General features: G+C 41.7%; 2 protein-coding genes across 5 annotated transcripts in view; both read left to right on the top strand.

Annotated features, from left to right (window-relative positions):
* gng10 (guanine nucleotide binding protein (G protein), gamma 10) overlaps positions 1-17,403 on the top strand; it is a 115,320-nt gene extending 97,917 nt beyond the window's left edge. Inside the window, exon 4 of the transcript XR_013506839.1 lies at positions 17,391-17,403. The gene's annotated coding sequence lies outside the window, so the exon portion shown is untranslated. The remainder of the gene's footprint in view (positions 1-17,390) is intronic.
* On the top strand, positions 261-22,230 carry LOC139908377 (lysosome membrane protein 2-like). Of its 4 annotated transcripts, XM_071895048.1 has the most exons (14): positions 261-469; positions 606-738; positions 8,288-8,445; positions 10,878-11,025; positions 11,206-11,397; positions 12,761-12,852; positions 13,760-13,879; positions 17,136-17,314; positions 19,837-19,955; positions 20,268-20,341; positions 20,429-20,480; positions 20,713-20,865; positions 21,193-21,240; positions 22,107-22,230. In XM_071895048.1, exons 2-14 carry the CDS (start codon positions 616-618, stop codon positions 22,215-22,217), a joined length of 1,569 nt encoding a protein of 522 aa, XP_071751149.1. In that variant the 5' UTR covers positions 261-469; positions 606-615; the 3' UTR covers positions 22,218-22,230. The 4 variants fall into 4 exon arrangements, with proteins under 4 accessions (XP_071751149.1, XP_071751152.1, XP_071751150.1 ...); XM_071895051.1 differs by lacking the exon at positions 13,760-13,879; XM_071895049.1 differs by having other exon boundaries at positions 261-738.
* The last annotated feature ends 320 nt before the right edge of the window (positions 22,231-22,550 follow it).

Raw genomic sequence — 22,550 nt, 5'->3', positions numbered from 1 at the left:
ATCTTTAGCCGGTTGTCCTTGACGCTGTCAGCTGACACACACACACACCCACGCACACACACATACACACACACACACACACACACAGACACTCACATACATACGCGCGCGCACTGAGGGCGCCGAAAACTGCCGTTGAGTTGCGACCAATCAACGTTCACTTAGCGCGGAGGGCGGGTGACATTACAGCCCGCTACAAATATCCTGTGTCACAGTTTATTGTATAGTACATTTACCACCCCGGACAGCCGTGAACCTCGTGGCTGTCAGAGCGAACTAGTTCATTATTAACCACAACGGCGGGTATCCAAACTTCCCCGTAGTTCTTTGTGACTTGCAAACTCAGGAAGAAAAACTCAGAAGTTGCACCGTTAGTTCCTGGTCAAATAACCTCTCGCCACTCCGGCTCTCAAACTTCAACTTCAATAGCCTACAACGGAAAGCCAGTGGAAACTAGGGTGAAAGCAAGGTTGGGTTTTTATTGCAGCCTGCTCTGGCCGGAAATCTTTCTCAGTAGTTTGTGGGCTATGCACTAACATTAAGGTTTGGATAAAGCAGCACAAGTCTCCATCCCCTTGTAAGAGTTTTACACGTTTTCTCCGTAGCACCTGCAACATGACGCGAAGATCCTGTGCGATCTATGTGGTTGGGATCGTCTGCGCTCACCTGCTGATCATTGGGATTGGCTTAGTTGTGGCTCAAGTTTTCCGCACGCTGATACATAACCGTCTCAAAAAGGTAAGTTCACTATCATGCTCAGAGGACTTCATAAAACACGTGTGTATGTAGGACTGAATGAATGCCCTTCTGTTTACCAGTATAGGGCCTACTGAGACGGGAAAACAATATCACAATGATGAGATTGTGCAGTGCGCTTTTCTCTGTTGCGGACAAATTATAGACCGTCTACTGTGTGTAAAAGCCTAGATGATTAGATTGAGAGTTTATTATTTGTTATTGAAGGGCTACATTCGCTTAGCATCATTAGTACAGACTATAAACAATCATAGTATTATTGAGGTCACAGCAATAAACATGTCACATATCAGAATTGACTTTGCCATTCATTTTAGATTAATGTTAAAGTTCCATTCCGAAAGGATATAAAGCAGCAAAAAGTTTTCGAAAATCCAGCTACAGGCGAAACACTGAGTGGGCTCAGCATCCCCCTTTGGTTATCATTTTGTGTAATGAGATGTCATTACATGGTTGTTGTTGTTATTACTATAGTTCAGTGACAGCTTGTTATGACTTGGACAGTGATGGGGTGCGGGTGCGGTGTGGGCCGCCTCCCTCCCGGGAGGAGTGGCTGCTTAATGAGCCGCTCAGATTCCTCCAGATGAATAAGGATGGGTTATTATGGGTTTATGTAGACTACTACCATCTCCATAATCTTTTACCGACACAGTAGTTTAGTAGTATGTTGTTTTACTACGGCATTCACTATGTTGTAAGCCTTTATTGGAAAGGCTTTTTTCTGGGCAGATTGTAAAAGTGCTCCCAGTGGTCCATTTATTTATGATTCTGCTTCGAATACTTGTCATTAAGTTAGGAGGTGCCTCAGCTAAGAATAACTGAGGGCTGGGTTTGTATTGCTTGGTCCCATATAGGCTAAAACACTATTTTTACACGAAGACACGTGTCATGTTAAAAAGCTGTGTCAAAGGCCGAGCAATAAAATCAGCACCTAACAAGAAAATCTCTTGACTTGAGACTTGTTAATGCATGAATTAATCTGCCCAGGGTTTGGATTTTTAAATAGTATTAGTGTTTCTTTCTCAAGCTGATCACACACTGTAGCCTATATTGTACTCACTCACTGGTATAGCACCAGGAAAGCCTTTCTAAGACTTGTATATTTATATTTCTTAGCAATGAGGGGGAGAACATAAGCTGAGGTGGCAAGAGTAGCCTGCAGAAAGACTTGATACCTAAGGAACTGGTTACTCTTAGTGAGTTTAAAGCATCCTATTGAGGATTTATCTAATGGAAATTGATGAGTCAATGGTTTGATTAAGTTGATTGTTTTAAGACTATGCCACTGTTTCTTCTCTCTCTCTCTCTCTCTCTCTCTCTCTCTCTCTCTCTCTCTCTCTCTCTCTCTCACTCTTTCTCTCTCATTTGTAAAGGTTAAATCAAATAATTTATACTTTTCTATGTATATATTATAATAATATACATTTTAAACATTTAAAAAATATATAATGATATATGGGTTTCTACACAAACTGCTGAAATGAGCTGAAACTGACCTAGAGTTTACAGCCCCGCCCCAGTCAAAGGCTCTAGACTATAGGCAGAGGAATAACAGTGGGTAATGATGGCCTAATGGTTGTTAGGCCATTGCAGATTGAATCAAGATGCTAAGGAGAACAGGAGAGAAGAGCGTGAAGAGAGTGTGGGGAAATGTTTTCTCAATCTGTTCCATCTGCCAGAATATTCCCCAAGCAGATTCTGCAGCTTTGCTGTGGCATTTTTCAGTTCAAAGAGCTTCACTGGAATGGTTTAACATCAGTAAACAAATGCCGAATCGTGAAACAAAACAGATGATAAACATATCAGCAGTCAACAATTATAACAAGTAATGATTGCAAAACAGAATAGCAACAAGTTATAGGTTAGTCCTGATCAGTTTCACTGGTTGCCCTCGGGTTGTAGCATGAGGTTAGAAGTTTTGCTGCAGTGACACAGTTTGGAATTGTGGGTGGAAGGGAGGTGGAGCAGAGTTGTGAGACGGTATCAGTAATGTATAAAGCTGATGGGAAATGGTCATCTAATCTTATATAAACATCAGTATTCCCTTGCTCTCCACACTCTCCCCTCATTCAACTGAACTCCTTTAATTCTTTAAATTACAAAGCTTAGATGTTTGATCTTCAATCCCAGAGGTGTAGAAGTCAAGGGACCACAAATCCAAACAAATACATTATCAAACATTGGTAGCATTTGGTTGGCATGTAGTCAACATGCTTAAGGTTTTCCAGCCAGCTATTTCTTTTGTTTGACTCATTTATACGAGTCATTACTAGAATAGCACACTCCATATGTTTAATCACTGTAAGATTAAACCCAAAAGAAGTGGATTTGAGAGATTTCAGGCTCTGTTTGTCAGTAAAGTTCAAAGCCCTCCCTGAAAGTTCACGTTACTTTCACAACACTGCAGGCCACTGTTCCAGCCTACATGATCATTACCCGTCCTACTAGACTCTGTTATCGTCTCACACTGTCACCTCAGTCTGCATGGTGGTGGGAATGTTATGAAAATAAATATCGTTGACCCAGGTTCAGTGTTGTCATATGGCGCACCTTCGTCCTCATTTTCATATCAAGTTTGCTTTTACATAATAGGCGCATGGATGACTTGTATCAAGGAGGAGAAAGACCTAGTATTGAAGTCAGTGTTGTATGAAGACTATGAAGATATTTTAATGAAGCCCTCAGGAAAGCCCATATGTGAACTGTCCCCCCTTTCAACACAAAAGAGCAGTGTGTGAAGGTGTTAAGGTTTTGGAGGTTATAGTGTTGAAGGAGCCCATGTTCACAAGAGTTTGGCATACATATAGAAGGAGGTTACAGGAGGGGTTGTGGCTGCAGGGATTTAGATTTGACCTTTTCTTATTTAGTTTCGTGCCAAAGCGTGTCCAGAGGGAGTTTGTAAAGATGAGGGTAAGGGGTAGGGGGATTTATTTAATTAATACTAATTAATTCAACAGTGATGATAATGAACAATGCAGATGTTAAAATTACCTTCCAAGATGTGTTGAGCATGAGGATGGTTGAAAAGTGGTACTTGCATATCAAAAAAGAAAAAGAACCTGCACACTGCCACAGAAAGGAGAATGTCCACGCAGAGGCTTGCAATGAAAAAAAATTACATGAAGTGTTAATATGACAGGAAAGCATAGACAAAGATAATATGAAGTTTCCACACACCTGCAGTTAATTGGTTCTTCAATACACCATAAAAAGAAAAGTGATCTTTGGTTTTATCATAGAAAAGTTATACGATGGACAATGGAGAGAACACATAATTAAATAGATAAATACATCTGGCTTTGAGAATATTACCCCATTTTACAAGAGTAAAAAAAAACCAATAATACTAAATATAAACTAATATTTAATCTCATTAACGTTGACAAACCACAATACATGAATACACAGGCAAAGACATGGCATAAGGGAACTGTAAGAAACAGTCAAGTGACATCGACCCTTTTAGGCCTGAAGGGTAACAAGTCTTCAAGTGGAAAATATACCTACATTTCAGCTTTAGTCAGTATCATTCGATATTACTTCCCCTTTGTGGTTTATAAACTTGGATAGGGGTCAAGACATTATGACTAGCTTCTCGCTCTCGCTTCTTCGCTCTTATATGCTCAATAGTGCGAGCGCTGATCTGTCTCCAATCTGTTCGAGTCTAGAGAGATCTAAGAGATCAATTTTATTGCATGAATTGCATGCAAGGAATGCCCTTATGTCATCATGCTTTGCTTAGTGACAAAGCTCCTAAAATTATTTCTTTCCATGGAAGAGTCCTTACATGCTGTGTATGAGTGGCAGGGGGCAGGACACAGACCCTGAAAACCATTATATTTAATGGCCTGTAGTATAAAAAAGATGTGGGTCAGCAAATAATTTCTCACAAACTTTATTAGACCTCAACACATGACAGCGCCTCTGGGCATGGATAAGAGAATATGGCTTCTTTGATCTTTTTGCTCAAAACCTACTTTATATCAGCACTTATTACAATTGAAGGAGGATATTGAGTGCACACTCTTACAAAATATATGGCATTTTTAACACATCTGTGTCTTCTTTGCTACAGCACACACTTATGTTAATAACAATTACATTTTAACACAGCATGTGTTGTTATTAATATATCTTGTGTTGAAAAGTAACACAAGTGCACGTTGTCCCAAGGAAGACACACAGATGTGTTAAAATGGCTCCTTTTTAAGAGTGTAGTGATAACAAAATCCACCCTCACCATTCTGAATTCTTCACAAGCTGTATCCCATCCAGACTGCACAGACAAAGAGCATCAGAAAACACAAACGCTTCTTTTGACTTGACAGTGTAAATCAAACGGTCACAGTCTAAAAAAAGATTGATGGGCGTCATAGGTGCTCATTGTTTTCATTCTACCAAGGCTGTGATTTCTATATAAGGATTGATGATGGCACTCGGGAAAGAGTTTGATATTTACTATAAATACTGACCCTCTTGTTTATGACCAGGTATGCTGGCATTTTGCCAGGCAAACAAGGATTCCCATCACATAGCCACAGACACCGAGAATAAACTGAAACAACTTAGGATCTTATATCTGGGAATATGAAAACATTCACATGGTAATGTTTGTTTAGCCCTTATTTGTAGTATTTGTTGAATTTTGTAACCCATTCACCCAAAGTGTAGGCCTGTAATTAATGGCCGTAGCTCCCATGTTTGTCCCACATTGAGAACCCAGACATGAAACTGATTGACACACTTTGGCTTCATTTAGTATTGCAAAACTTCAATCAGAAATATTGCAAAACTTCAACCAGAGGCAAACTAGACAGCATTGTGTCTTTTAAAATTATTGTAATGGTGTCTCTCTTGTTTACATAACATTTGGCCTCTCATGTCAGCAACTTTTAACTTTTTTTTTTTCCATATTTTTCCCACATACAGAAACATAGATACATGGGATACATTGATCATCCGGTTTGGTCAAGTAGTTCCTACCTCTTGACATGATGAGATTAAGGGCAGCCGTATTTCAGAAACCTGCCTTAACTGAAGAAAATAATAACAAAAGTTATTATTTTTAATAAAAAGTTGATCTTACATCACTAAAATATGTGCATGTGTGTCAAACCCACGCACATATTTTAGTGATGTAAAACAAAACACACACCCACACCCACGGAGACACACATAGGTATCTACCAGTGGTGTAGTCTAGTTTATTGTAGTGGGTATACGCAGAGATTTATTTCCTGGGGGGGTCGGGGGGATACATAATTGGCGGGGGGGTCTGGCGGACCTCCCCCAGAAAAAAAATAGTAATTTAAAACAAATTTCCTGCATTTCTACACCACCTAACCTCTTAGTCAAGAAACAGCAACCCTGTATAATGTTAACTGTCGAGCCGGGGAAATGACTGTCAAGCAACTGTGTTGGTTGGTAGGTGACGTCAGGTCTAGGTCACAGGCCAGACTCAAAGCCCCTCCTATACGGGAAGCCACCACGTTCCGCGCTTCGTAACACAGACAGAGCACACAGGGTGAATCTAACTATAAAGCAAGGAATCTCTGTCTGTCTGTCTGTCTGTCTGTCTGTCTGTGAGTGAGTGTGTGTGTCCTTCGCATATCTCGAGAACCGTTCGTCCGATCTACTTCACACTTGGCGGGTGTATTGCTGGGGACCCAAGGACGTGCAGTGTCGGATTTGGTGCAATTTGGACACGCGACACGTTCAATATTAATAAACTTTGAATAAACAAGCGAACAGCGCTCTGTGCACCAGACGGGCACTGCACTAGTTTTATGAATGGAAGTGTGAATGGAGGAGATGCCTTCCCCTGCAAAACTTATTTTATTGCAGTTATACTCTACCCGTTATTTACGAAAACAAAATCACTGAAGTGAATGTTCTGTCACAAAACTATATTGTTACGTATCCTTGCGCATTTTTAAGTGGGTATACGGAAATCCTGGAGCTTTCTTGGGTATACGGCGTATACCTGCGTATCATGTAGACTACACCACTGGTATCTACTGGCCTGGCAGTATGATTTATTTGAGGCGTATCAAGTAACTCCCTTACCCCAGTTACCCCAGTGTGAATGAACTCATTCCACAGAGACCCTCCCAGCAGCAGGCCCTCTTTGTGTGCTAAGCCTCTTTCACCCTGCCAGACTTATTGGGAAACAGGCTGGGCTGGGGGTGGGTTGGCAGCCGCGCAGCTTCTATGTGAGTCACCATGAGCAGAGGGGTTAGTGTGCAGTGACCTGCTGGAGAGTTGATGGTGAGAAATCACTCTTTTCTGGATGGGAATGGCCTTTAATATGCCTTTGGCGGGTTGAGTAATAGCAGGGCTGGACTGTGGTTCAGCTGGTAGAGCTTGGTCAGTTGCAAGTGTTTGCCTGCACAAAAGTGCCTCCACATCAAAGCACTAGCAGTATGTGTATTCACCTGCTACATCTGTTTTCATATAGGGAGTGGTGTTAGAGTAGCTGTGGTAAGAACTGAGATAAGAGGGCTTCTCTGTTCCTGTTTTCCATGCAGTATTTCATGTAGCATGCAGGGAGGGTTACCATATTGATTGTTCCAACCATGAAAGGAGGACCCATGGTCCCACAGGCTCTCCCTTCCTCAATCCAAGGTGACAGCCTTATTGTCCTTGGCTACTCAGCTAAACTTTTGTCATTGAGTGAGTAGAAGGGACCCCAAAGGAAGAGGGGGGCTGTACTCCCCAGAAATAACCAGACTCTTTGGAAGGTTTTATTGGGCTTATTTTAAATTGACAGTGTTTTCAACTTCTTTCAACAAATGTATGTTTTTCTCCCTTCCTCTCTCCCTGTCTCTTCCAAGCCCTTGATAGATCCCCTCGGTGAATCAGGGCATCTTTGTCCAGGACCAATGTCGTCTGTGGTGGTAGTTTTCTGGCGAAGCGTGTATTGCTGCAGGATAGTATAGGTTTGTGCCTCTGCTGTATTGCCAGGGCCTCTCAGGGCTCAGTCCTAAGGAATGTGGCTCAGATCATTAAGGTCACAGTCCTGCCCAACCAGTGGGCATCCAGCTCCTTGCATCACATGATCTGTCGGCGTCTCTCCCAGAGAGCTCGTCGTCATTGGCAACCGCTGACAATGGAACTGTGGAAGGGTCTCCCCTAATACTATTCATGTGTGTAGCCAATGCTCTAGTCTGACGCTCATCCAACAACTCCCCCCCCCCCCCCCCCCCCACCCCCCCCGTGGGGATGTTTCTGTTCTCTGGAGTGTTTTTATTGGGAACAAAATGTTGAAACTTCAAGTTCAAAACATGCGTTTGATTTTCCCAAACTTTTGTGATGTGAAAGTGCAGGAAGTGTGTGGGTGTTTTGGGTAATTTTGTGGACTGTCTGCTATGCACATGTCACTAAGACAGGTCAGGTGTGCAAAAGCTTTCTTTATTGGATTTAATTTAGAGCAACATTTTTATTTTGACCCCTACTTCACAGTCATACTTATTTATCTGAATAAATGGAAATACATCCATACAACTGAGATATGTACTTTATGTCTCTACAGGAGATTACTTTGACGGAGGGCAGCCGTGTGTTTGAGACATGGAAGAACCCGCCTCCTCCTGTCTTCATGGAGTATTTCTTCTTCAACGTGACCAATGTGGACGAGTTCCTGGCCGGGGCCAAGCCAGTGGTCGCCCAGGTCGGACCCTACACATATAGGTAGGAAGCTAGAACGTGCACACAGACATGCACAGGCTGCCACAAAGAAACTAACACACGTGATTTATGCTACTCTAGTCTACTTCTCAACCTCAAAACCCATGTCATCAAATATCTCAAGTGGCTGTGTGATCTCTAGCTATAACACTTGCAGACTGAAACACAGATCAGCTTAGCCAGATTGACCTCAAGGTGTTACTGCAATTCATTTGCATTTACTGTATCTTTAAAAAAAAACTGATGTAAAAGGAGGAAATCTTGACCACATACCATGTGGCAAGAAATGGCAAAAACGGGTTCTGCTACGATGTCTTCCTCCTGAAGGACCAAATTTCGAGACCAAACTTGCAAATCTTAATATACAAGATCATGATGCTGTATACACACAGTATATGTATTGAAGCATTGTATTTTCACAACCTGAGGTTTTGCAGAGCTGCAAAAAGATAAAAGAGAAGAAGACAATATATGCAAAAATTGCGTATGCTCATAATTTCTCATCAACAAATACGACTTGTGAGATAATTTCCCATTTCTTACTTCCTATTAAAAAATAATAAACTTTATACACATATATATATATATATATATATACTGTTCAACACTGTTATTGAAAAGCAGAAGCAAAGAAAAGCAAAGAGTTTACAAAGTGCTTTACATGAAGGCATAAAAACAAAAATAGTAAAATATATAATGAGGAGGGTTTTTTTTATTACTTTTTTGTGTTTTTTTGCCTTTATTGATAGTAGAGATCAGATCAACAGGAAAGACAGGGCAGAGAGAGAGGGGATGACATGCAGCAAAGGGCAAGGGCCAGATTCAAACCCATGCGACTGTGATTAGGACTTCACATTAATGGTTTGCGCTCTATTGGTTGAGCCACTGGGACGCCAAAATTTGGTAACAGTTTTAAGAAAAAATATGTTAAAAGAAGAAGAAATAAATGCATTAAATGAAAACAACACAAAATTAAAACTGGGTAACATAAAAAAAATAAATAAATAACATAACATAAAAGCAAGTCTGTAAAAGTGCATTTTTAAATAGTGATTCATCAACTGATACTGAATTAGCAAGCCTAGCTCCTTGGCAGGGCATATAGGGGCCCTGCTGGCAAAAGTGTAGTGACTTGTAGTCTTCACTTGTATTCTTCACCGGAGGATCTCAAGCTGCCCTCTGGCTCAAAGGGAACTACAACATTTGCAATTTAGCTCGGGGCCAGACCTTGTTGTGTTTTAAATGTGACTCTAAAGGACCATTCCAGTGTGATTGGAGTTTTTTGCTCATTTTTACATTTTCCATCCCTTTAATGTTAATTCTGACTGTTGCACCACAATTAAAGATATTTCTGAATCAGTTTTGTCACACCTCTCCGGCTCATTCACTCCCATTCAATTCCAAACTGCATAGAAAACAAAACGGTGATGTAAAATAGTAGGGGAATGCAGGAAATGAGCAAAAACTTCAATCACACAGGAACTGTCCTTTAAGTTAACTCTGTAATTAACTGGTAACCATTGGAGAGATGCTAAAATTGGGGATGTATGGTGTCTTTGTTTGGCACTAGTTAACATAGCTGCTGCAGTCTGAACAAGCTGGAGATGTGAGTGACTTTTGACTGAGGGAGGCAGGAATAGAGGGATTTCGAGTAGATCAGATGATAAAAACAATTTCATTTTCTCAATTGTAGGAAGCAAGACTGCACTACTGTCTTTACCTGTTATTCAAAAGTCAGGTCACTGTCAAAAATTACTCCTGAGTTTCTGGCCACTGGCGTTCAGAAGCAACAGCTGTAGAATGACACATTTCTGTAATGCAGCTGAAATGTGCCTGATGTTTGTTCGGTGCTGCTGCTTATGTAAACTCAAAATGCTGAGCCAGCCACATTCTGCTTCTTGTTTATCGTCGTCTTTTGGGCCACACTCATTTCTATTGCTGATAAAATCAGCAACTTCGAAATGCAGTATCTGTTTGTAAGATGACCTCAATTGGTCAACGACTGATAAAAATATTGTTTCATATTGTATTCATGGTCAGTTGAGTTCTGGAAAGTCGGTTGTTCTGTACATATTAATCACTTTGTTTGAATCACTTCTAATGCACCCACCGAAACCCTTGAACAAATATCAAGGTCCACTCATGAAGCACCAAAAATGTTACAGCTTCCACAGTGTATGTCAAGATAATCTACCCCCTTGACCTAGCCTATGTTTTACTGTTTGGGTTGCCTAATCCAAACTGAATGTTGTGATGAAAGACAGCAGTTGTGTGACAAAATTCGTAGCGTTAACTGTGTGCAATCTGCAACGCTTTTTGAGTTTTCAGCTGTACTGTCTGGCAAGTGGCATTCAATTCCAACCACAAAATAATAGAAAATAGAGAATGAGGTAAAAATCAACGCTGTTTTAATGTCTTACACTGTGTTTGTCCAGGGAGTACAGGGTAAAGGTCAATGTAACCGCAGTGGAAAATACCACAAAGGTGTCGGCATACAACACAAAGACCTTTGTGTTTCTGAGAGAGAAGTCGGTAGGTGACCCAGCTGTTGATGCCATCACCACCATCAACATCCCTGCTTGGGTGAGTCATGAGCTACAGGTCTGGAAAAGTGGACAAAGATAACATATATGTTTTGTGATTTGCATGTGATGTTCTTATGCATGTATTTTCTCTCTTGTTTTCCCAATCCACCCCTATGCTCTACCTTGCCCTGCGCCCTTTTTTCATCTCTTTCCCCCAACTCCCACTTTCCATCTCCAGGCTGTAATGAACAAGGTGAAAGGGAGTTTCTGGAAGTCCTCCATGGTGTCCATCTGGATGAACTCTATAGGGACTGGTCTCTTCACCACCCGCACTGTGGATGAACTGCTGTGGGGCTACAAAGACCCCCTGCTGGCCCGCATCGCCGCCACCAGTCCTGATGTGGAGGAGGTCTTTGGCCTCATGTACAAGGCACGGCACAACTCTACAACTAATGAAAGCTGTAGGGTTAGCAGCTTTAGAGAAGGAAGATCAATCAATTAGTCAATCTATGACTAATCCATCCGTTACATTCAATCACTCATTCATTCAAAGTGCTCCAAAATAGTTAAATTAACGAAACTGTGGATTAAAATGTAGACATAGAAGTGCAGACAAGATTTGATTGTACAGTGTTTCCCACAGAATTCGAATCCATTTGTGGTGGTGGGCATGCAAGTTACGGTTTCTTATTGTCTTTTTATTCTTGTATTCTTTTATATTCTCAATATATAGGGTTAGGGATTATCAATAAAGGATCCCATTACCTGGATGACTGAAAAATTATCTAATGTAATCCATTTTAAATAGTTACATTTTTCAAACAAATAAGTAAGAAATGTATATATCTAAAGTGCTCCCTTTCAAGTACTTTGTGTCAAAGATAACATAACTTAAAAATAGAAAAAGTGCTACACTGTTGTGTCTGTTGCTTGCTTTTGTCTACAAGGCACAGAAGAATAGAAATGAGACCCCTTTTACAGAGAAATCTGCTTTTCTGCCCCTCTGCCCTGCTGCATCTCTCTGTGCTGTCAGTCTCTCCTGTATCTTTACATCGTTACATTACAGCCTTTGACATTATTATCTGCTCTGTTTTACTGCTCAGCAGCTCCTCTGGTCCAGACTGTCCTGCTCCTCCTCAGGACGAGTCCTTTTCCTTCTTTGAAAATATTTTTCAATATTAATCTGGACTGAGGGAGCAAACAGAGCATCAGAGTCAAAGTTAAAAAGTTAATAATAACATTATCAGTCCACTCAGTGGATGCTGACAGCTACAGCGTGCTAATCTCGGAAACTCAGCTGTATTTTGAATAACATTAATAACTGTTAGTTCTTCTTATGGGGAATTCAGCCGGCCGTCTTCTTGGCATGGAAAAAAAAATATCCCTCATGCCCGCGTGTGTAATGGGAGGCGCACAGAGGTCCGGTGAGAGAGCGCGCAGAGCAGGTAGGGGCTGAGTGAATCAATGTGCTACACGCAGCTCTACAATTAAGTAGTAAAAAAAAAAAAAACATTTTGTGGCGGTCATTGCTGATATTGTGGCGGGCCGCCACAAAGTTGTCTAAGTGTGGGAAACCCTGTTGTATATTTTTTTCTCAACTGGTGAGCTTTAATCCCAGCTAGAGGCATGTTAACTGCATATGTTACACACAGTGCCAGCTCACCTCATACAATAGTTACTGTACATCAGAACCACTGAACAATCACCTCAGCAGGTGTTTGGATGACAGGCAGATTTAGCCCGCTGGAAACGATGAAGAAGTTGTAATGACTTAAACTTTTGGATCTTTTTAGAAAAACGGAACTCACGATGGAGAATTTGTGTACCACACTGGGGAGCAGAGCTACATGGATTATGGCCGGGTCGAGTCATGGAGAGGCCAAAGGTAGCACACACACACACACACACACATATACTCTCTCTCTCTCTCTGTCTTCATGCACTGTGATGAAAGTTATTTCATCATTGGGTAATATTTGGATTCAAGAGTTTCTCAAATCCACTGCTTCTTGCAATAGTAGGGGAGTACTGGCTGGCTGCTTGTGGTCTGTCTGTGTGTCTGTCTGTCTGTCTGTCTGCCTGTCTGTGTGTCTGTCTGCCTGTCTGTGTGTCTGTCTGCCTGTCTGTGTGTCTGTCTGCCTGTCTGTGTGTCTGTCTGTCTGTCTGTGTGTCTGTGTGTCTGTCTGTCTGTGTGTCTGTGTGTCTGGGCTCTTGCCCTCTACACAGAGCGCAGGGCAGGACAGTCTGATACTTGGTCAGTGGAATGCCTTAATAGTGGCTTTTTAGTTAACTTTCTAGTCACATAACAGTACTCCTGCCAAGTCTTCAATTACCCACTCCTTCCCCCTGGGAAAGCTTTTTTTTTTTTGGCTTGTGACTTTGAGATAAAAACTTGTTTGATCATCAAAACATTTCACTGTAATTTACAATCATGATGATGGTGATGATAATGGTGATGACAGTGTAAGTGGGGTATGTTTTTAGATGTGGGTTTCAGAAAGATGGCATAGAGAAACAACATTGGTTATATTCTACTGGTGTCTCAATAAAATATATTACGCATTAGAGCTGCAAGTGTGTAGCCTATTGTCTTGATGGTCACACATCTTTTATGGGTTGCCCTGTATCTTAGATGTTTTAGAAAAACTCAGTTGAGCGCCCAGAGAGATCCCTTCCCTATATCTTCACGGATATTGAATGTTATGCTTTTTCATTCCAAAGAGCTCCTCTTGATACCTCTGCTAGAAAGCTGTGGATTGCTCCTGTTTTCTGACTGTTATGTTGTTTTGTAGCCGGGTATCATTCTGGACATCTAACCAGAGCAACAGCATCAATGGAACAGATGGAAGTGCCTTCCACCCCTTGCTGTCCAAGGACGAACGCCTCTATGTCTTCACCTCGGACCTCTGCAGGTACAGATCAGCACAACAACGCCTTCTTCCATGTAGTGTCACTTTAAAATATGTCGAATAGCTTTATAAATCACTATACATAGCCATCTGTATTATTTTTATTTTATGAGTGACTGATGAAAGCCGTATTAGTGTTATACTGTATATGTCAGAGGTGGGGACTAGAGTCACATGACTTGGACTCGAATCAGACTCCAGTCACAATTGTAACTGCTTGAGACTTGACTTGTATGAAGAGAATACTTGAGACTTGACTTGAGTGCATGCTTGGGACTTGACTTTGACTTGTACTTTGATGACTTGAAAAGGTTTCTAAAGTCTTGACAAAAGATCTTGTGTTTGTGTAAATGACTTAGATTAAAAGTGATGAGATTTGTTCCACCAGACGACTGCATTTAAATTCTGTTTTCTGAATTTGTATGGAATGATTGAATTTATTAATTATTAAGTTGAAACTGATTATAGAAATCATCTCAAGATGGTCTTACCAAGTTTCTATTAAAACCATATTGCATTGAAAAGTACTAGATATTTAGTTTTCTTTAAGATATTAAATTGATAACTGGACTCTTGATTTGTTCTGACTTGACTTGCTGTTCTACAGTTAGACTTGAGACTTGACATTAATGACATGGACTTGACTTGGACTTGACTTGGCAATCTACATTCAGACTTGGGACTTGACTTTAGACCTGTACCTCAAGACTTGAGACTGACTTGGAACTTGGTATATGCTATATAGACATATTATATAAAATTATATAAATATTATATAAAATGTAAATAATGTTCGCAACGCAGCGGAGTGCAATTCAACTGACCTAGTAACAATGAAATATCAACAAGACACGGCATCTGTGCGTCACCACAGTCAAATAACCTGGCTGCAACAGAGCGCTCAAATGCATGCTTTCGTGTGGATTAGTACTATAGCAGATAAAATAGTGTGTGGAGAAGTGATTGTCCCACAGTAGTGTGATGTCTCATGTATGACATTTCACCTGGAGCAGATGTGAGTGTGATAGTTGAAGCACTGATCTATTTCTGGTCCACGACCTGGACTCAACTTGCTGGACTCAACTTGCCGTAGAGCCTGAGGGGGGGAGGAAAAAGCTTTTATATCTGGTATGGGAATAATGTTCACAGGCCTTGGAGCCCATGGATTCTTATCATAACATCCTGATCACTTACAAACAGCGCCACAGGTGACCTCTGCTTTCTGACCAGGGCTTTACTGCCTATACTGTGAGGGCTCTCTGAAAGAGTTGCATGTAAGTTTCCAGGAAGCGCTGGATGGAAAGGCTTATTTGAAGAAGAATGTTGGAACAGAGTATGATGGAGAAGGAGGGGGGTGGGAGAGGAAGGGGAAGGGGAATACAGGGAGAGAGAGAAAGAGAAAGCCCCTGGAAACCCCTAGAAAATCTAATGGTTGTAGAAAAACAGTGATTTCTGCTGTGTACATATTTACCAAGTCCACCATGAGAGGGAAAGAAAAGTTTCAGAGTTTTCTGTTCCTGGCCAGCGGGAACAAATTGGCTTATTAAAACTCTCTGCATGGAATGGGCCGAATGCATCTGGCCAGTTTCACATATTACTTCTGGGAAACTAGCTTGCCTTTCACAAGGCTCTGGCAGACATGTTAACTCTTGATACCAGTTCTCGTAATGACATTAAAATTCCAGGGGATCCTAGCATTTCACAATCAGGATGTGTTCAGCAAAAGAGTGTTGAATTCTGAGGAACTATGTACTGTATCTGACCAGTGGAACTTGTCGGGTTAGGGTTTGGGTCCATGTTTTTAGCCCCACGTCAGCAGGGTCTAAAATGTTGGTCGGTCGGCCGCTCTGTTCACCACTTACGGTCACGTGGGTGAAAGTGTGCCGCAGGAGGTTAGATTGCAGACTCTCAATCGGGAGACCGGAGTTCGATTCCCAGCTGGGAAGCTTCCACAAAACTCAATGTCGCGGGGCTTTTACACTCTTAGTCTTGTTTGTGTATTTGTCTATCAGTGTCAATCTTTTCCGACGACGGCGTCCTTGTCCTTGCTCTATTTTAGAAGACAACCTTGACCTGAAAAAACAGGAGCTACTGCAAACTTCTTCCCCCCTTTGTTGAGCATGGAAAGAATCTGTTGGATTGGCACGTCTGTCCCTTTGACACTGATTGGACGTGTGTCAAAACCCCCTCTCCCTAATGTTCTCTAAGCACTTTCACCTACTTACTCATTGCCTAGTAGCCTCATCGTGGCCATCTGTGTTATTGTGACTAAAGGGAAACATCCCTCCCTGTTTCCTGTACTTTTTACCTTAATTCAACCAGGAAGTGTCCCATTAAGTCATATACTATGTTAACCTTTCACACACAAGTTTTTCTGATTCACCTTTTTAACCCTTTAGCCCCATTGTCTGCGTAGGGTCCTGACTCCATGTGAGAGGAGCAAACAAACTGAAGTTGCACAACATTGCGTTTTTAAATGGAACTGAGGATTGGTCATTATTGCAAAAGGAGTGCTAGACTTCCCATCATAATGATCCTTTGGACCAGTAACTGAAAGCAGTACCAGTAACTGAAATCTGCATGTTTCCGTGACTCATCACAGAAACATGAAGATTAGAGGGGTTACAGAGAAGTGTAATTTTTCAAATACCCGCATGCCTTTTTTTACACGAGTTACATCCTTTAACTATGATTTTCTCTATTTAAAAGCTTAGTTAATCTGAAATTCATTTACGTTGTTACAGGGTCCCTCTTCGTTAATTCCTGTAACTTCCCTCTCATTTCCAACGCTACAAGGCTGGGAATGAGGTTTTGCTGGGGAGGAGTCTTGCTCTCCATGGGCAAAATTAATGCAGCATCTTAGGGAAGGAACTCATGTAAAGATCTTTTTACTTGGCTCTTCTCATGAAGGTCTAGGGAGAGGTCAGTACAGTATTGTTGCACAATAGGTGGGCTGTGTAGCAAAGGGCCACATCCTCCGTGCCAGTTGGCTGAGGCTGTATAGACTCCTTTGTTCTCACTAAGAACCATCGGGATTCTCTAGACAGGATATAACTACAGATACATAGAAGACTGTTGTGCTGTTCACAATAATATAATTCTCTTGGAAGCTGTAAAATTTTCAAACATTCAAATACAATTGAAAATGATTTCTCCACTCTCAGTAGTCCAATTCCCAGCTACAAATCCACTACGTGTTTTCACATTAAACCTTGTCTCATTTCATTCTGCGATGTGACGTGCTCGCTTTACCCTCCAGGTCCATCTACATGGAGTTTGAGAAGGACGTAGTGGTGAAAGGAATCCCCGCCTACCGCTTCACGCCGCCACGGTCCGTTTTCGGCAGTAAAGAGGAGAATCCAGCCAATGAGGGTTTCTGTGTCAGCCCACAGGAGTGCCTGGGAACGGGCCTACTCAAAGTCAGCCCCTGCCGGAAAGGTAAATGTCAAGCTGCAGCTTATTCTACATCTCAGTCGCTACTATTCTCACCCACGCCTTCACACCCACATTCAAGTGTTTTTTTGGGGGACTTTTTCTAAAGTTCTCGATCCTCGCCTCGCCTCGTGCAGTCACGATTTCGACCTCTTAAAATTCTCCCATGACACCCTGCGACTGCACTCCATTCTCCGGCTTTGTATAATTTAAGACCCTGGTGCTTGCGTACAAGGATGCTAAGGGAGCTGCACCTCCATACGTCCAGGCCATGGTCCAGCCCTTATACTCCTTACTACTAAACCCTTAGCTTTCCCTTGTAGCTCACCTAAAATGTCACTTAAGCATCACTTTTTGGCTTTAGTCAAGTGAATTTCTGAGAGGAAAAAGGTAATTTTCCCCAATTGGTACATTAATTCCTTTATCAGTCAGAGCCTCCTCCTTTTTGACAACACTTTACCTCCTAATTTCACCACCACCACTACTTCCACCCCCCTAAACGACCCATGTGACACGGCTCTCCGGGCCACTCCACAACCTCAAGGACCATCTGACCATGACTGACCCAGTAGCTGAGAGCGCAGTAAGCCCTGTCACCTGACTCTGGCCCTGAATATGACCAGCCATAATCTCCCTGCCTGTGTCTTTCAGATCACTTAGTCACTTTTTTGTTAAAAGTGTATCATTTGCTGTAAAAGTTTTTCATATAAAAGTCAAAACACATTGAGGTCATGTGTGCACGTATGTAGATACTTAAGGGACTCCGGTTTAGGATTAATGTTAGAATTCGGATTAGGATTAGGTTATGGTAAGGTTTAAGGTTAGACATGTAGTGGAGAGGGTTAAATTTAGGGTTAGGGGTTAGGGATTGAATGCAGTCAATGAAGGCTCTCACAAGTATACTAATACAAGCCCTGTGTGCGCGTGTGTGTGTGTGTGTGTGTGTTTGTATATGTGCGTGCGTGAGTGAGTGTGTGTGCATGTGTGCGCTAGAATGACCTTGTGGGTTGTCACGGGAACAGCCACTCAGGTGACTGCGTGTGTCCAATGTTTTTGTCAAACCGCTGTTGCCAAACACAAGAGTAGGAAAACGATCACCTCTGTCCCACTTCATCATCACTTCTGACTCCACACTGTATTCAAACACAACTCCCATGTCTGACTTTGCTCTTGTTGCAGAGGCACAATACATCTTTTTTTTTTTTGTAAATCAGGAGCACGTTTGTGTTTTTTTTAATCACAGAGATCCAGAGTTACTTGGTCCATTCTACAGGTGGACCTCAACCACGAAGAATGTGTCACTTGCCTGTACTGTCTGTACTACCATGACCGAGGCCATATGGCCCACAGTTTAGGGGTGGACTGTCTCCTGTTGACAATGCGAGGAAGGAACTCTGTATGAGAAGAAACCTCAGCTACACCCCATAATCGGTTCTATAGACGGGGCTGCGGCCCATGTGTGTACCTATTGTCTGTGGGCCGTGTGGGAGAGAAGGTCACAGCACCATGCTATGTGTTCGGGGATGAGGTCACATTACATTTAGCCTCCTTCTCTCAAGGACCCTTCCCCCAATACTCTGCTCCTACGTTAGATTGTATCAAACTGATTGTTGTGAATCATGAAATTGGAATACAGTTAAACTTTGTATGTTTTTAATCATAAGACATTAGATCAAAATATTGTTTTCTATGCTGGAATATATTATGGAATATATTATTAGAATTTTGGTTGTGCTATGTTGGTTGTTGACTCTTTGTATCAGAAAAGGTGACCAATCCGTCACCTGGTATGCGGGACATTGTGCTGTCATGGTGGCGTCTGTCTGTCTGTCTGTCTGTCTGTCTGTCTGTCTGTCTGTCTGTCTGTCTGTGCGTAGACACATTCTTGTGAACACAATGACTCAAGAACAATACATGATAGAAGCATAAATTTGCATATTAATGAGGAAAAACTTGAACTTGATTTTCTTGAAGCTACTAGAACTCCTTAATAATTTTATGTATATGGAGTTCATATTAATACCACCCATATGTTATGTGAAGACAAGTATGTTGACATAGAAATGCTAATTAATGCATTAATGATCTCATTAGCATAACTGGTTATGTTTGATATATCATGGCCATTATGGCGGGACATTAGGCAGCTCAAGTGCTTCTAGTTATTATGTGTCAAACCATAATTACAGATGGAGTCAGAATGGTGCAGCTGTGTCACAGAGGAGTTGAATAACACACCATGATTTTGTTTTAAAATTCAGGCCATCATAGGTCATAGCATTTATTATCAGTGGTTGACATTTCCTCCACTTCACATAAAGTGAAGAAGAAGAGGTTTCATATTTATGTCTTGTGACTCATTTTTTTCAGTTTGATGCTTTGCTCAGCTTAATGTGGTCACTTCCCTTTTTACCCTGAAATATCCTCCTCTCCTCTCCTCTCCTCTCCTCTCCTCTCCTCTCCTCCTCTTCCTCTCCTCTCCTCTCCTCTCCCCCTCTCCTCTCCTCTCCTCTCCTCTCTCTGCCTAGGTGCCCCTGTGGTGGCCTCCTTCCCTCATTTCTACCTGGCGGACCATAAATACGTTGCTGCCATCGAGGGACTGACCCCTAAAAGAGAGCATCACCAAACATACCTAGACCTTAACCCGGTAGGCAGTTAATCAGCCTTAAATGCTCCTTTCACACTGTGGTTATGATTTGTGACCACAATGCAGTGGCTCAAATCATTCTTGTCCATGGAAATATGTAACAGAGCAGTTCAATGTGAAAAGGAATGCTTTCTAAGGATGTACTGCTGCACCACCTAGTGTCATATATGTTGAAATACAGAAGCTCACCAGCTGCAGCCTTGTTGTACTCTTAAGACCTTCTCACTGACTTTTCATATTGTTTTGTTTGGGTATTAGGATGTTATTCTCCTCTACACTATATTTATTTGAAGTGTTTTTCCTTGTTGCCAGACCACTGGAGTGCCTGTACGTGCAAACAAGAGGGCACAGATTAACATCTTGATCAATAGAATCTCTGGATTCCCGTGAGTATCTCTATCCAAACACAAACCTCACACTAAAATTCTGCAGTGGATGATTCCTTCACATCTCTTTCATCATATTATTTACAGCAAAACTAGAGGCCTGAATGACACAATCTTTCCTGTGATGTTCCTCAATGAGGTAAGAACTGCTTTATTAGAAACATGAAAGATGGTTCTTCACCACAAGCTAAAACACAAACATATATTATGCAGTATAGAGCACCACATTTTGTCACTACTACTACTTGCAGGTTTAGACCATTGAAGTGATTATAACCTCTCACCTGGGAAATATAGGACGCTAAACCAATCAGCCTTAATGTAGCAAATGTCTTCTACATAATTTACCTGTGTATTCTCTTGTCATCCAGAGTGTGGTGATTGACGATGCATCTGTGGCGAGACTAAATAAGCTGCTGCTGATAGTCACTGTGGTGTCCAACTTCCCCCTCATTATTGTGGGTCTGGGTGCCATTATGCTCGTTGTCTTCATCATCCTCCTGGTCCGTGCCCACAAGCAGAAGGTACGACATCAGATTCCATTGTTGTGAGTCCAGGAAAGGATTTACATAAGCCTCTCACGCCGTATAGGCAACAATAGAAATATCGTGTTATTTCATTGTGTGCTGCTTAGGCTAACGTCATACTGTAGAGCTACTGAGTTTGTTAAGATAATACTTGCACTGCAAACTTAGGTAACCCTAGTTCTTACCTGGTTTTATACAGGCCGTTTGCTTTTTGCTTGTTATTTCCAATTTAGGAATGTGACAATATTGCCTAATTTCATTCAGTTGCTTAACCTCATACTAACGGCGCTGTGCATGTATTTATCACTATATGTCCCTATGCAGAATGAAGTTAAGCGCATTGTCTTTACCAAGGCTGTCTATGCTGCTCCTGTAAGTCTATATGGTTAATTTGCTGCTTTACTTGCATTTCTACATCTAATCTTATTTGCTGTATCTGCTTTATTTACATGTCTATCTTATCTTACAGATTACTTATTGTGCATATACTGTATATCTGTGATTCTGTATTTCAGTATGCAATCATATGACTTAATAATCATGGTACAGTAGTATGGCTTAAAATTGTGTCTGAAGTTCACATTTTAACATAATTTAGTTACCATTTTCTCACTGTTGAATATATTTCTGTTACATTGGTGTATTATCAGTTAAAGTAGTGTGAAGATGTTTCTCAGTGGCAAGCTCATGTAGTGACATGACACATTCTAATGCATGAACCTTATATACTCAAAGAGGTTTTATTTGAACTCACTTGCATTTATGCCGCGATCATGCCATATGGGATTTACCGTAAATACAAACCGCCGACTGGGAAAACATTTTCACGTCAACCAATTACTGGTAATTACAAGTAGGATAAATGAGACTTTTTTGCCAGCTCCAATTTCTCCCACCTGGCGTCACGAATTGCAGAAGTGTGTCAACACACGTTGGCAGTCCAAGGCAATAAAAAACAAAATTATTGGTTGTTTTTCGCAGTAACACAATCCAGTCCTACTTACAAAAAGTGAGTAACGTCTGCTGCACTTTGTTTATGCTTGATTTTATGTTCCAAGTTAAACACGTGAACACTTCCGAGCAGCAAGATGTCATCTCATTCTTACACTTCGTCCCATATCGTGAACGCGGCATTACACACTTGCACCCCCCGCCCCTCCACCCACCCACACAGAGGCTAAACAAAAAAAATTGGCTCCTAACACTGTTTTTTTAATCTCCATCTTGCACTTGCATAGACTACTGCTGAAGAGGACACTTCTTACACTCCGGTCAGTGACAAGGAAAAGGATGACCCCCAAAATGGAACCTATATCGGCTTGACACCTACTGCTGATCTGAAGTCCTGAGGAGGAGGGAGCGTGACGGGAGGGTGGGAGGGATTGCATACATTTGCAACTTAGAAGTACAGGTAGGGATAGGGGGGGGGGGGGGGGGGGTGAGAGTGTCAGAGAGGTCAACCACTATAGAGAATTCTGAAAGAACCCCATCGTAATTAGAAATGTGTCCTTTTTCATCCTGGGAAGGGTCAGGAGTTTGCATTCTGGGGGCAAGAGAGGGAAAGGCTGCCTAATGTCCCAGCCCAGCTCCAGATGATAACTAAGGAGATCTGGGAGAATTTGATACGTTTAAAGCACCATGACCTTACCTCACCCTCTGATTGGCTAGATTAGATTCTTGTC

Source organism: Centroberyx gerrardi, chromosome 2 (assembly GCF_048128805.1).
Source record: "Centroberyx gerrardi isolate f3 chromosome 2, fCenGer3.hap1.cur.20231027, whole genome shotgun sequence".
Taxonomy (NCBI): domain Eukaryota; kingdom Metazoa; phylum Chordata; class Actinopteri; order Beryciformes; family Berycidae; genus Centroberyx; species Centroberyx gerrardi.
This window is presented reverse-complemented; position numbering and strand designations above follow the sequence as displayed.

Coding starts and splice junctions, on each gene's coding strand:
- LOC139908377 (XM_071895048.1), top strand. CDS start 616: ATGACGCGAAGATCCTGTGCGATCTATGTGGTTGGGATCGTCTGCGCT. Junction 12,853..13,759: donor GAGTCATGGAGAGGCCAAAG/GTAGCACACACA, acceptor GTTGTTTTGTAG/CCGGGTATCATTCTGGACAT. Junction 20,342..20,428: donor AATAGAATCTCTGGATTCCC/GTGAGTATCTCT, acceptor TATTATTTACAG/CAAAACTAGAGGCCTGAATG.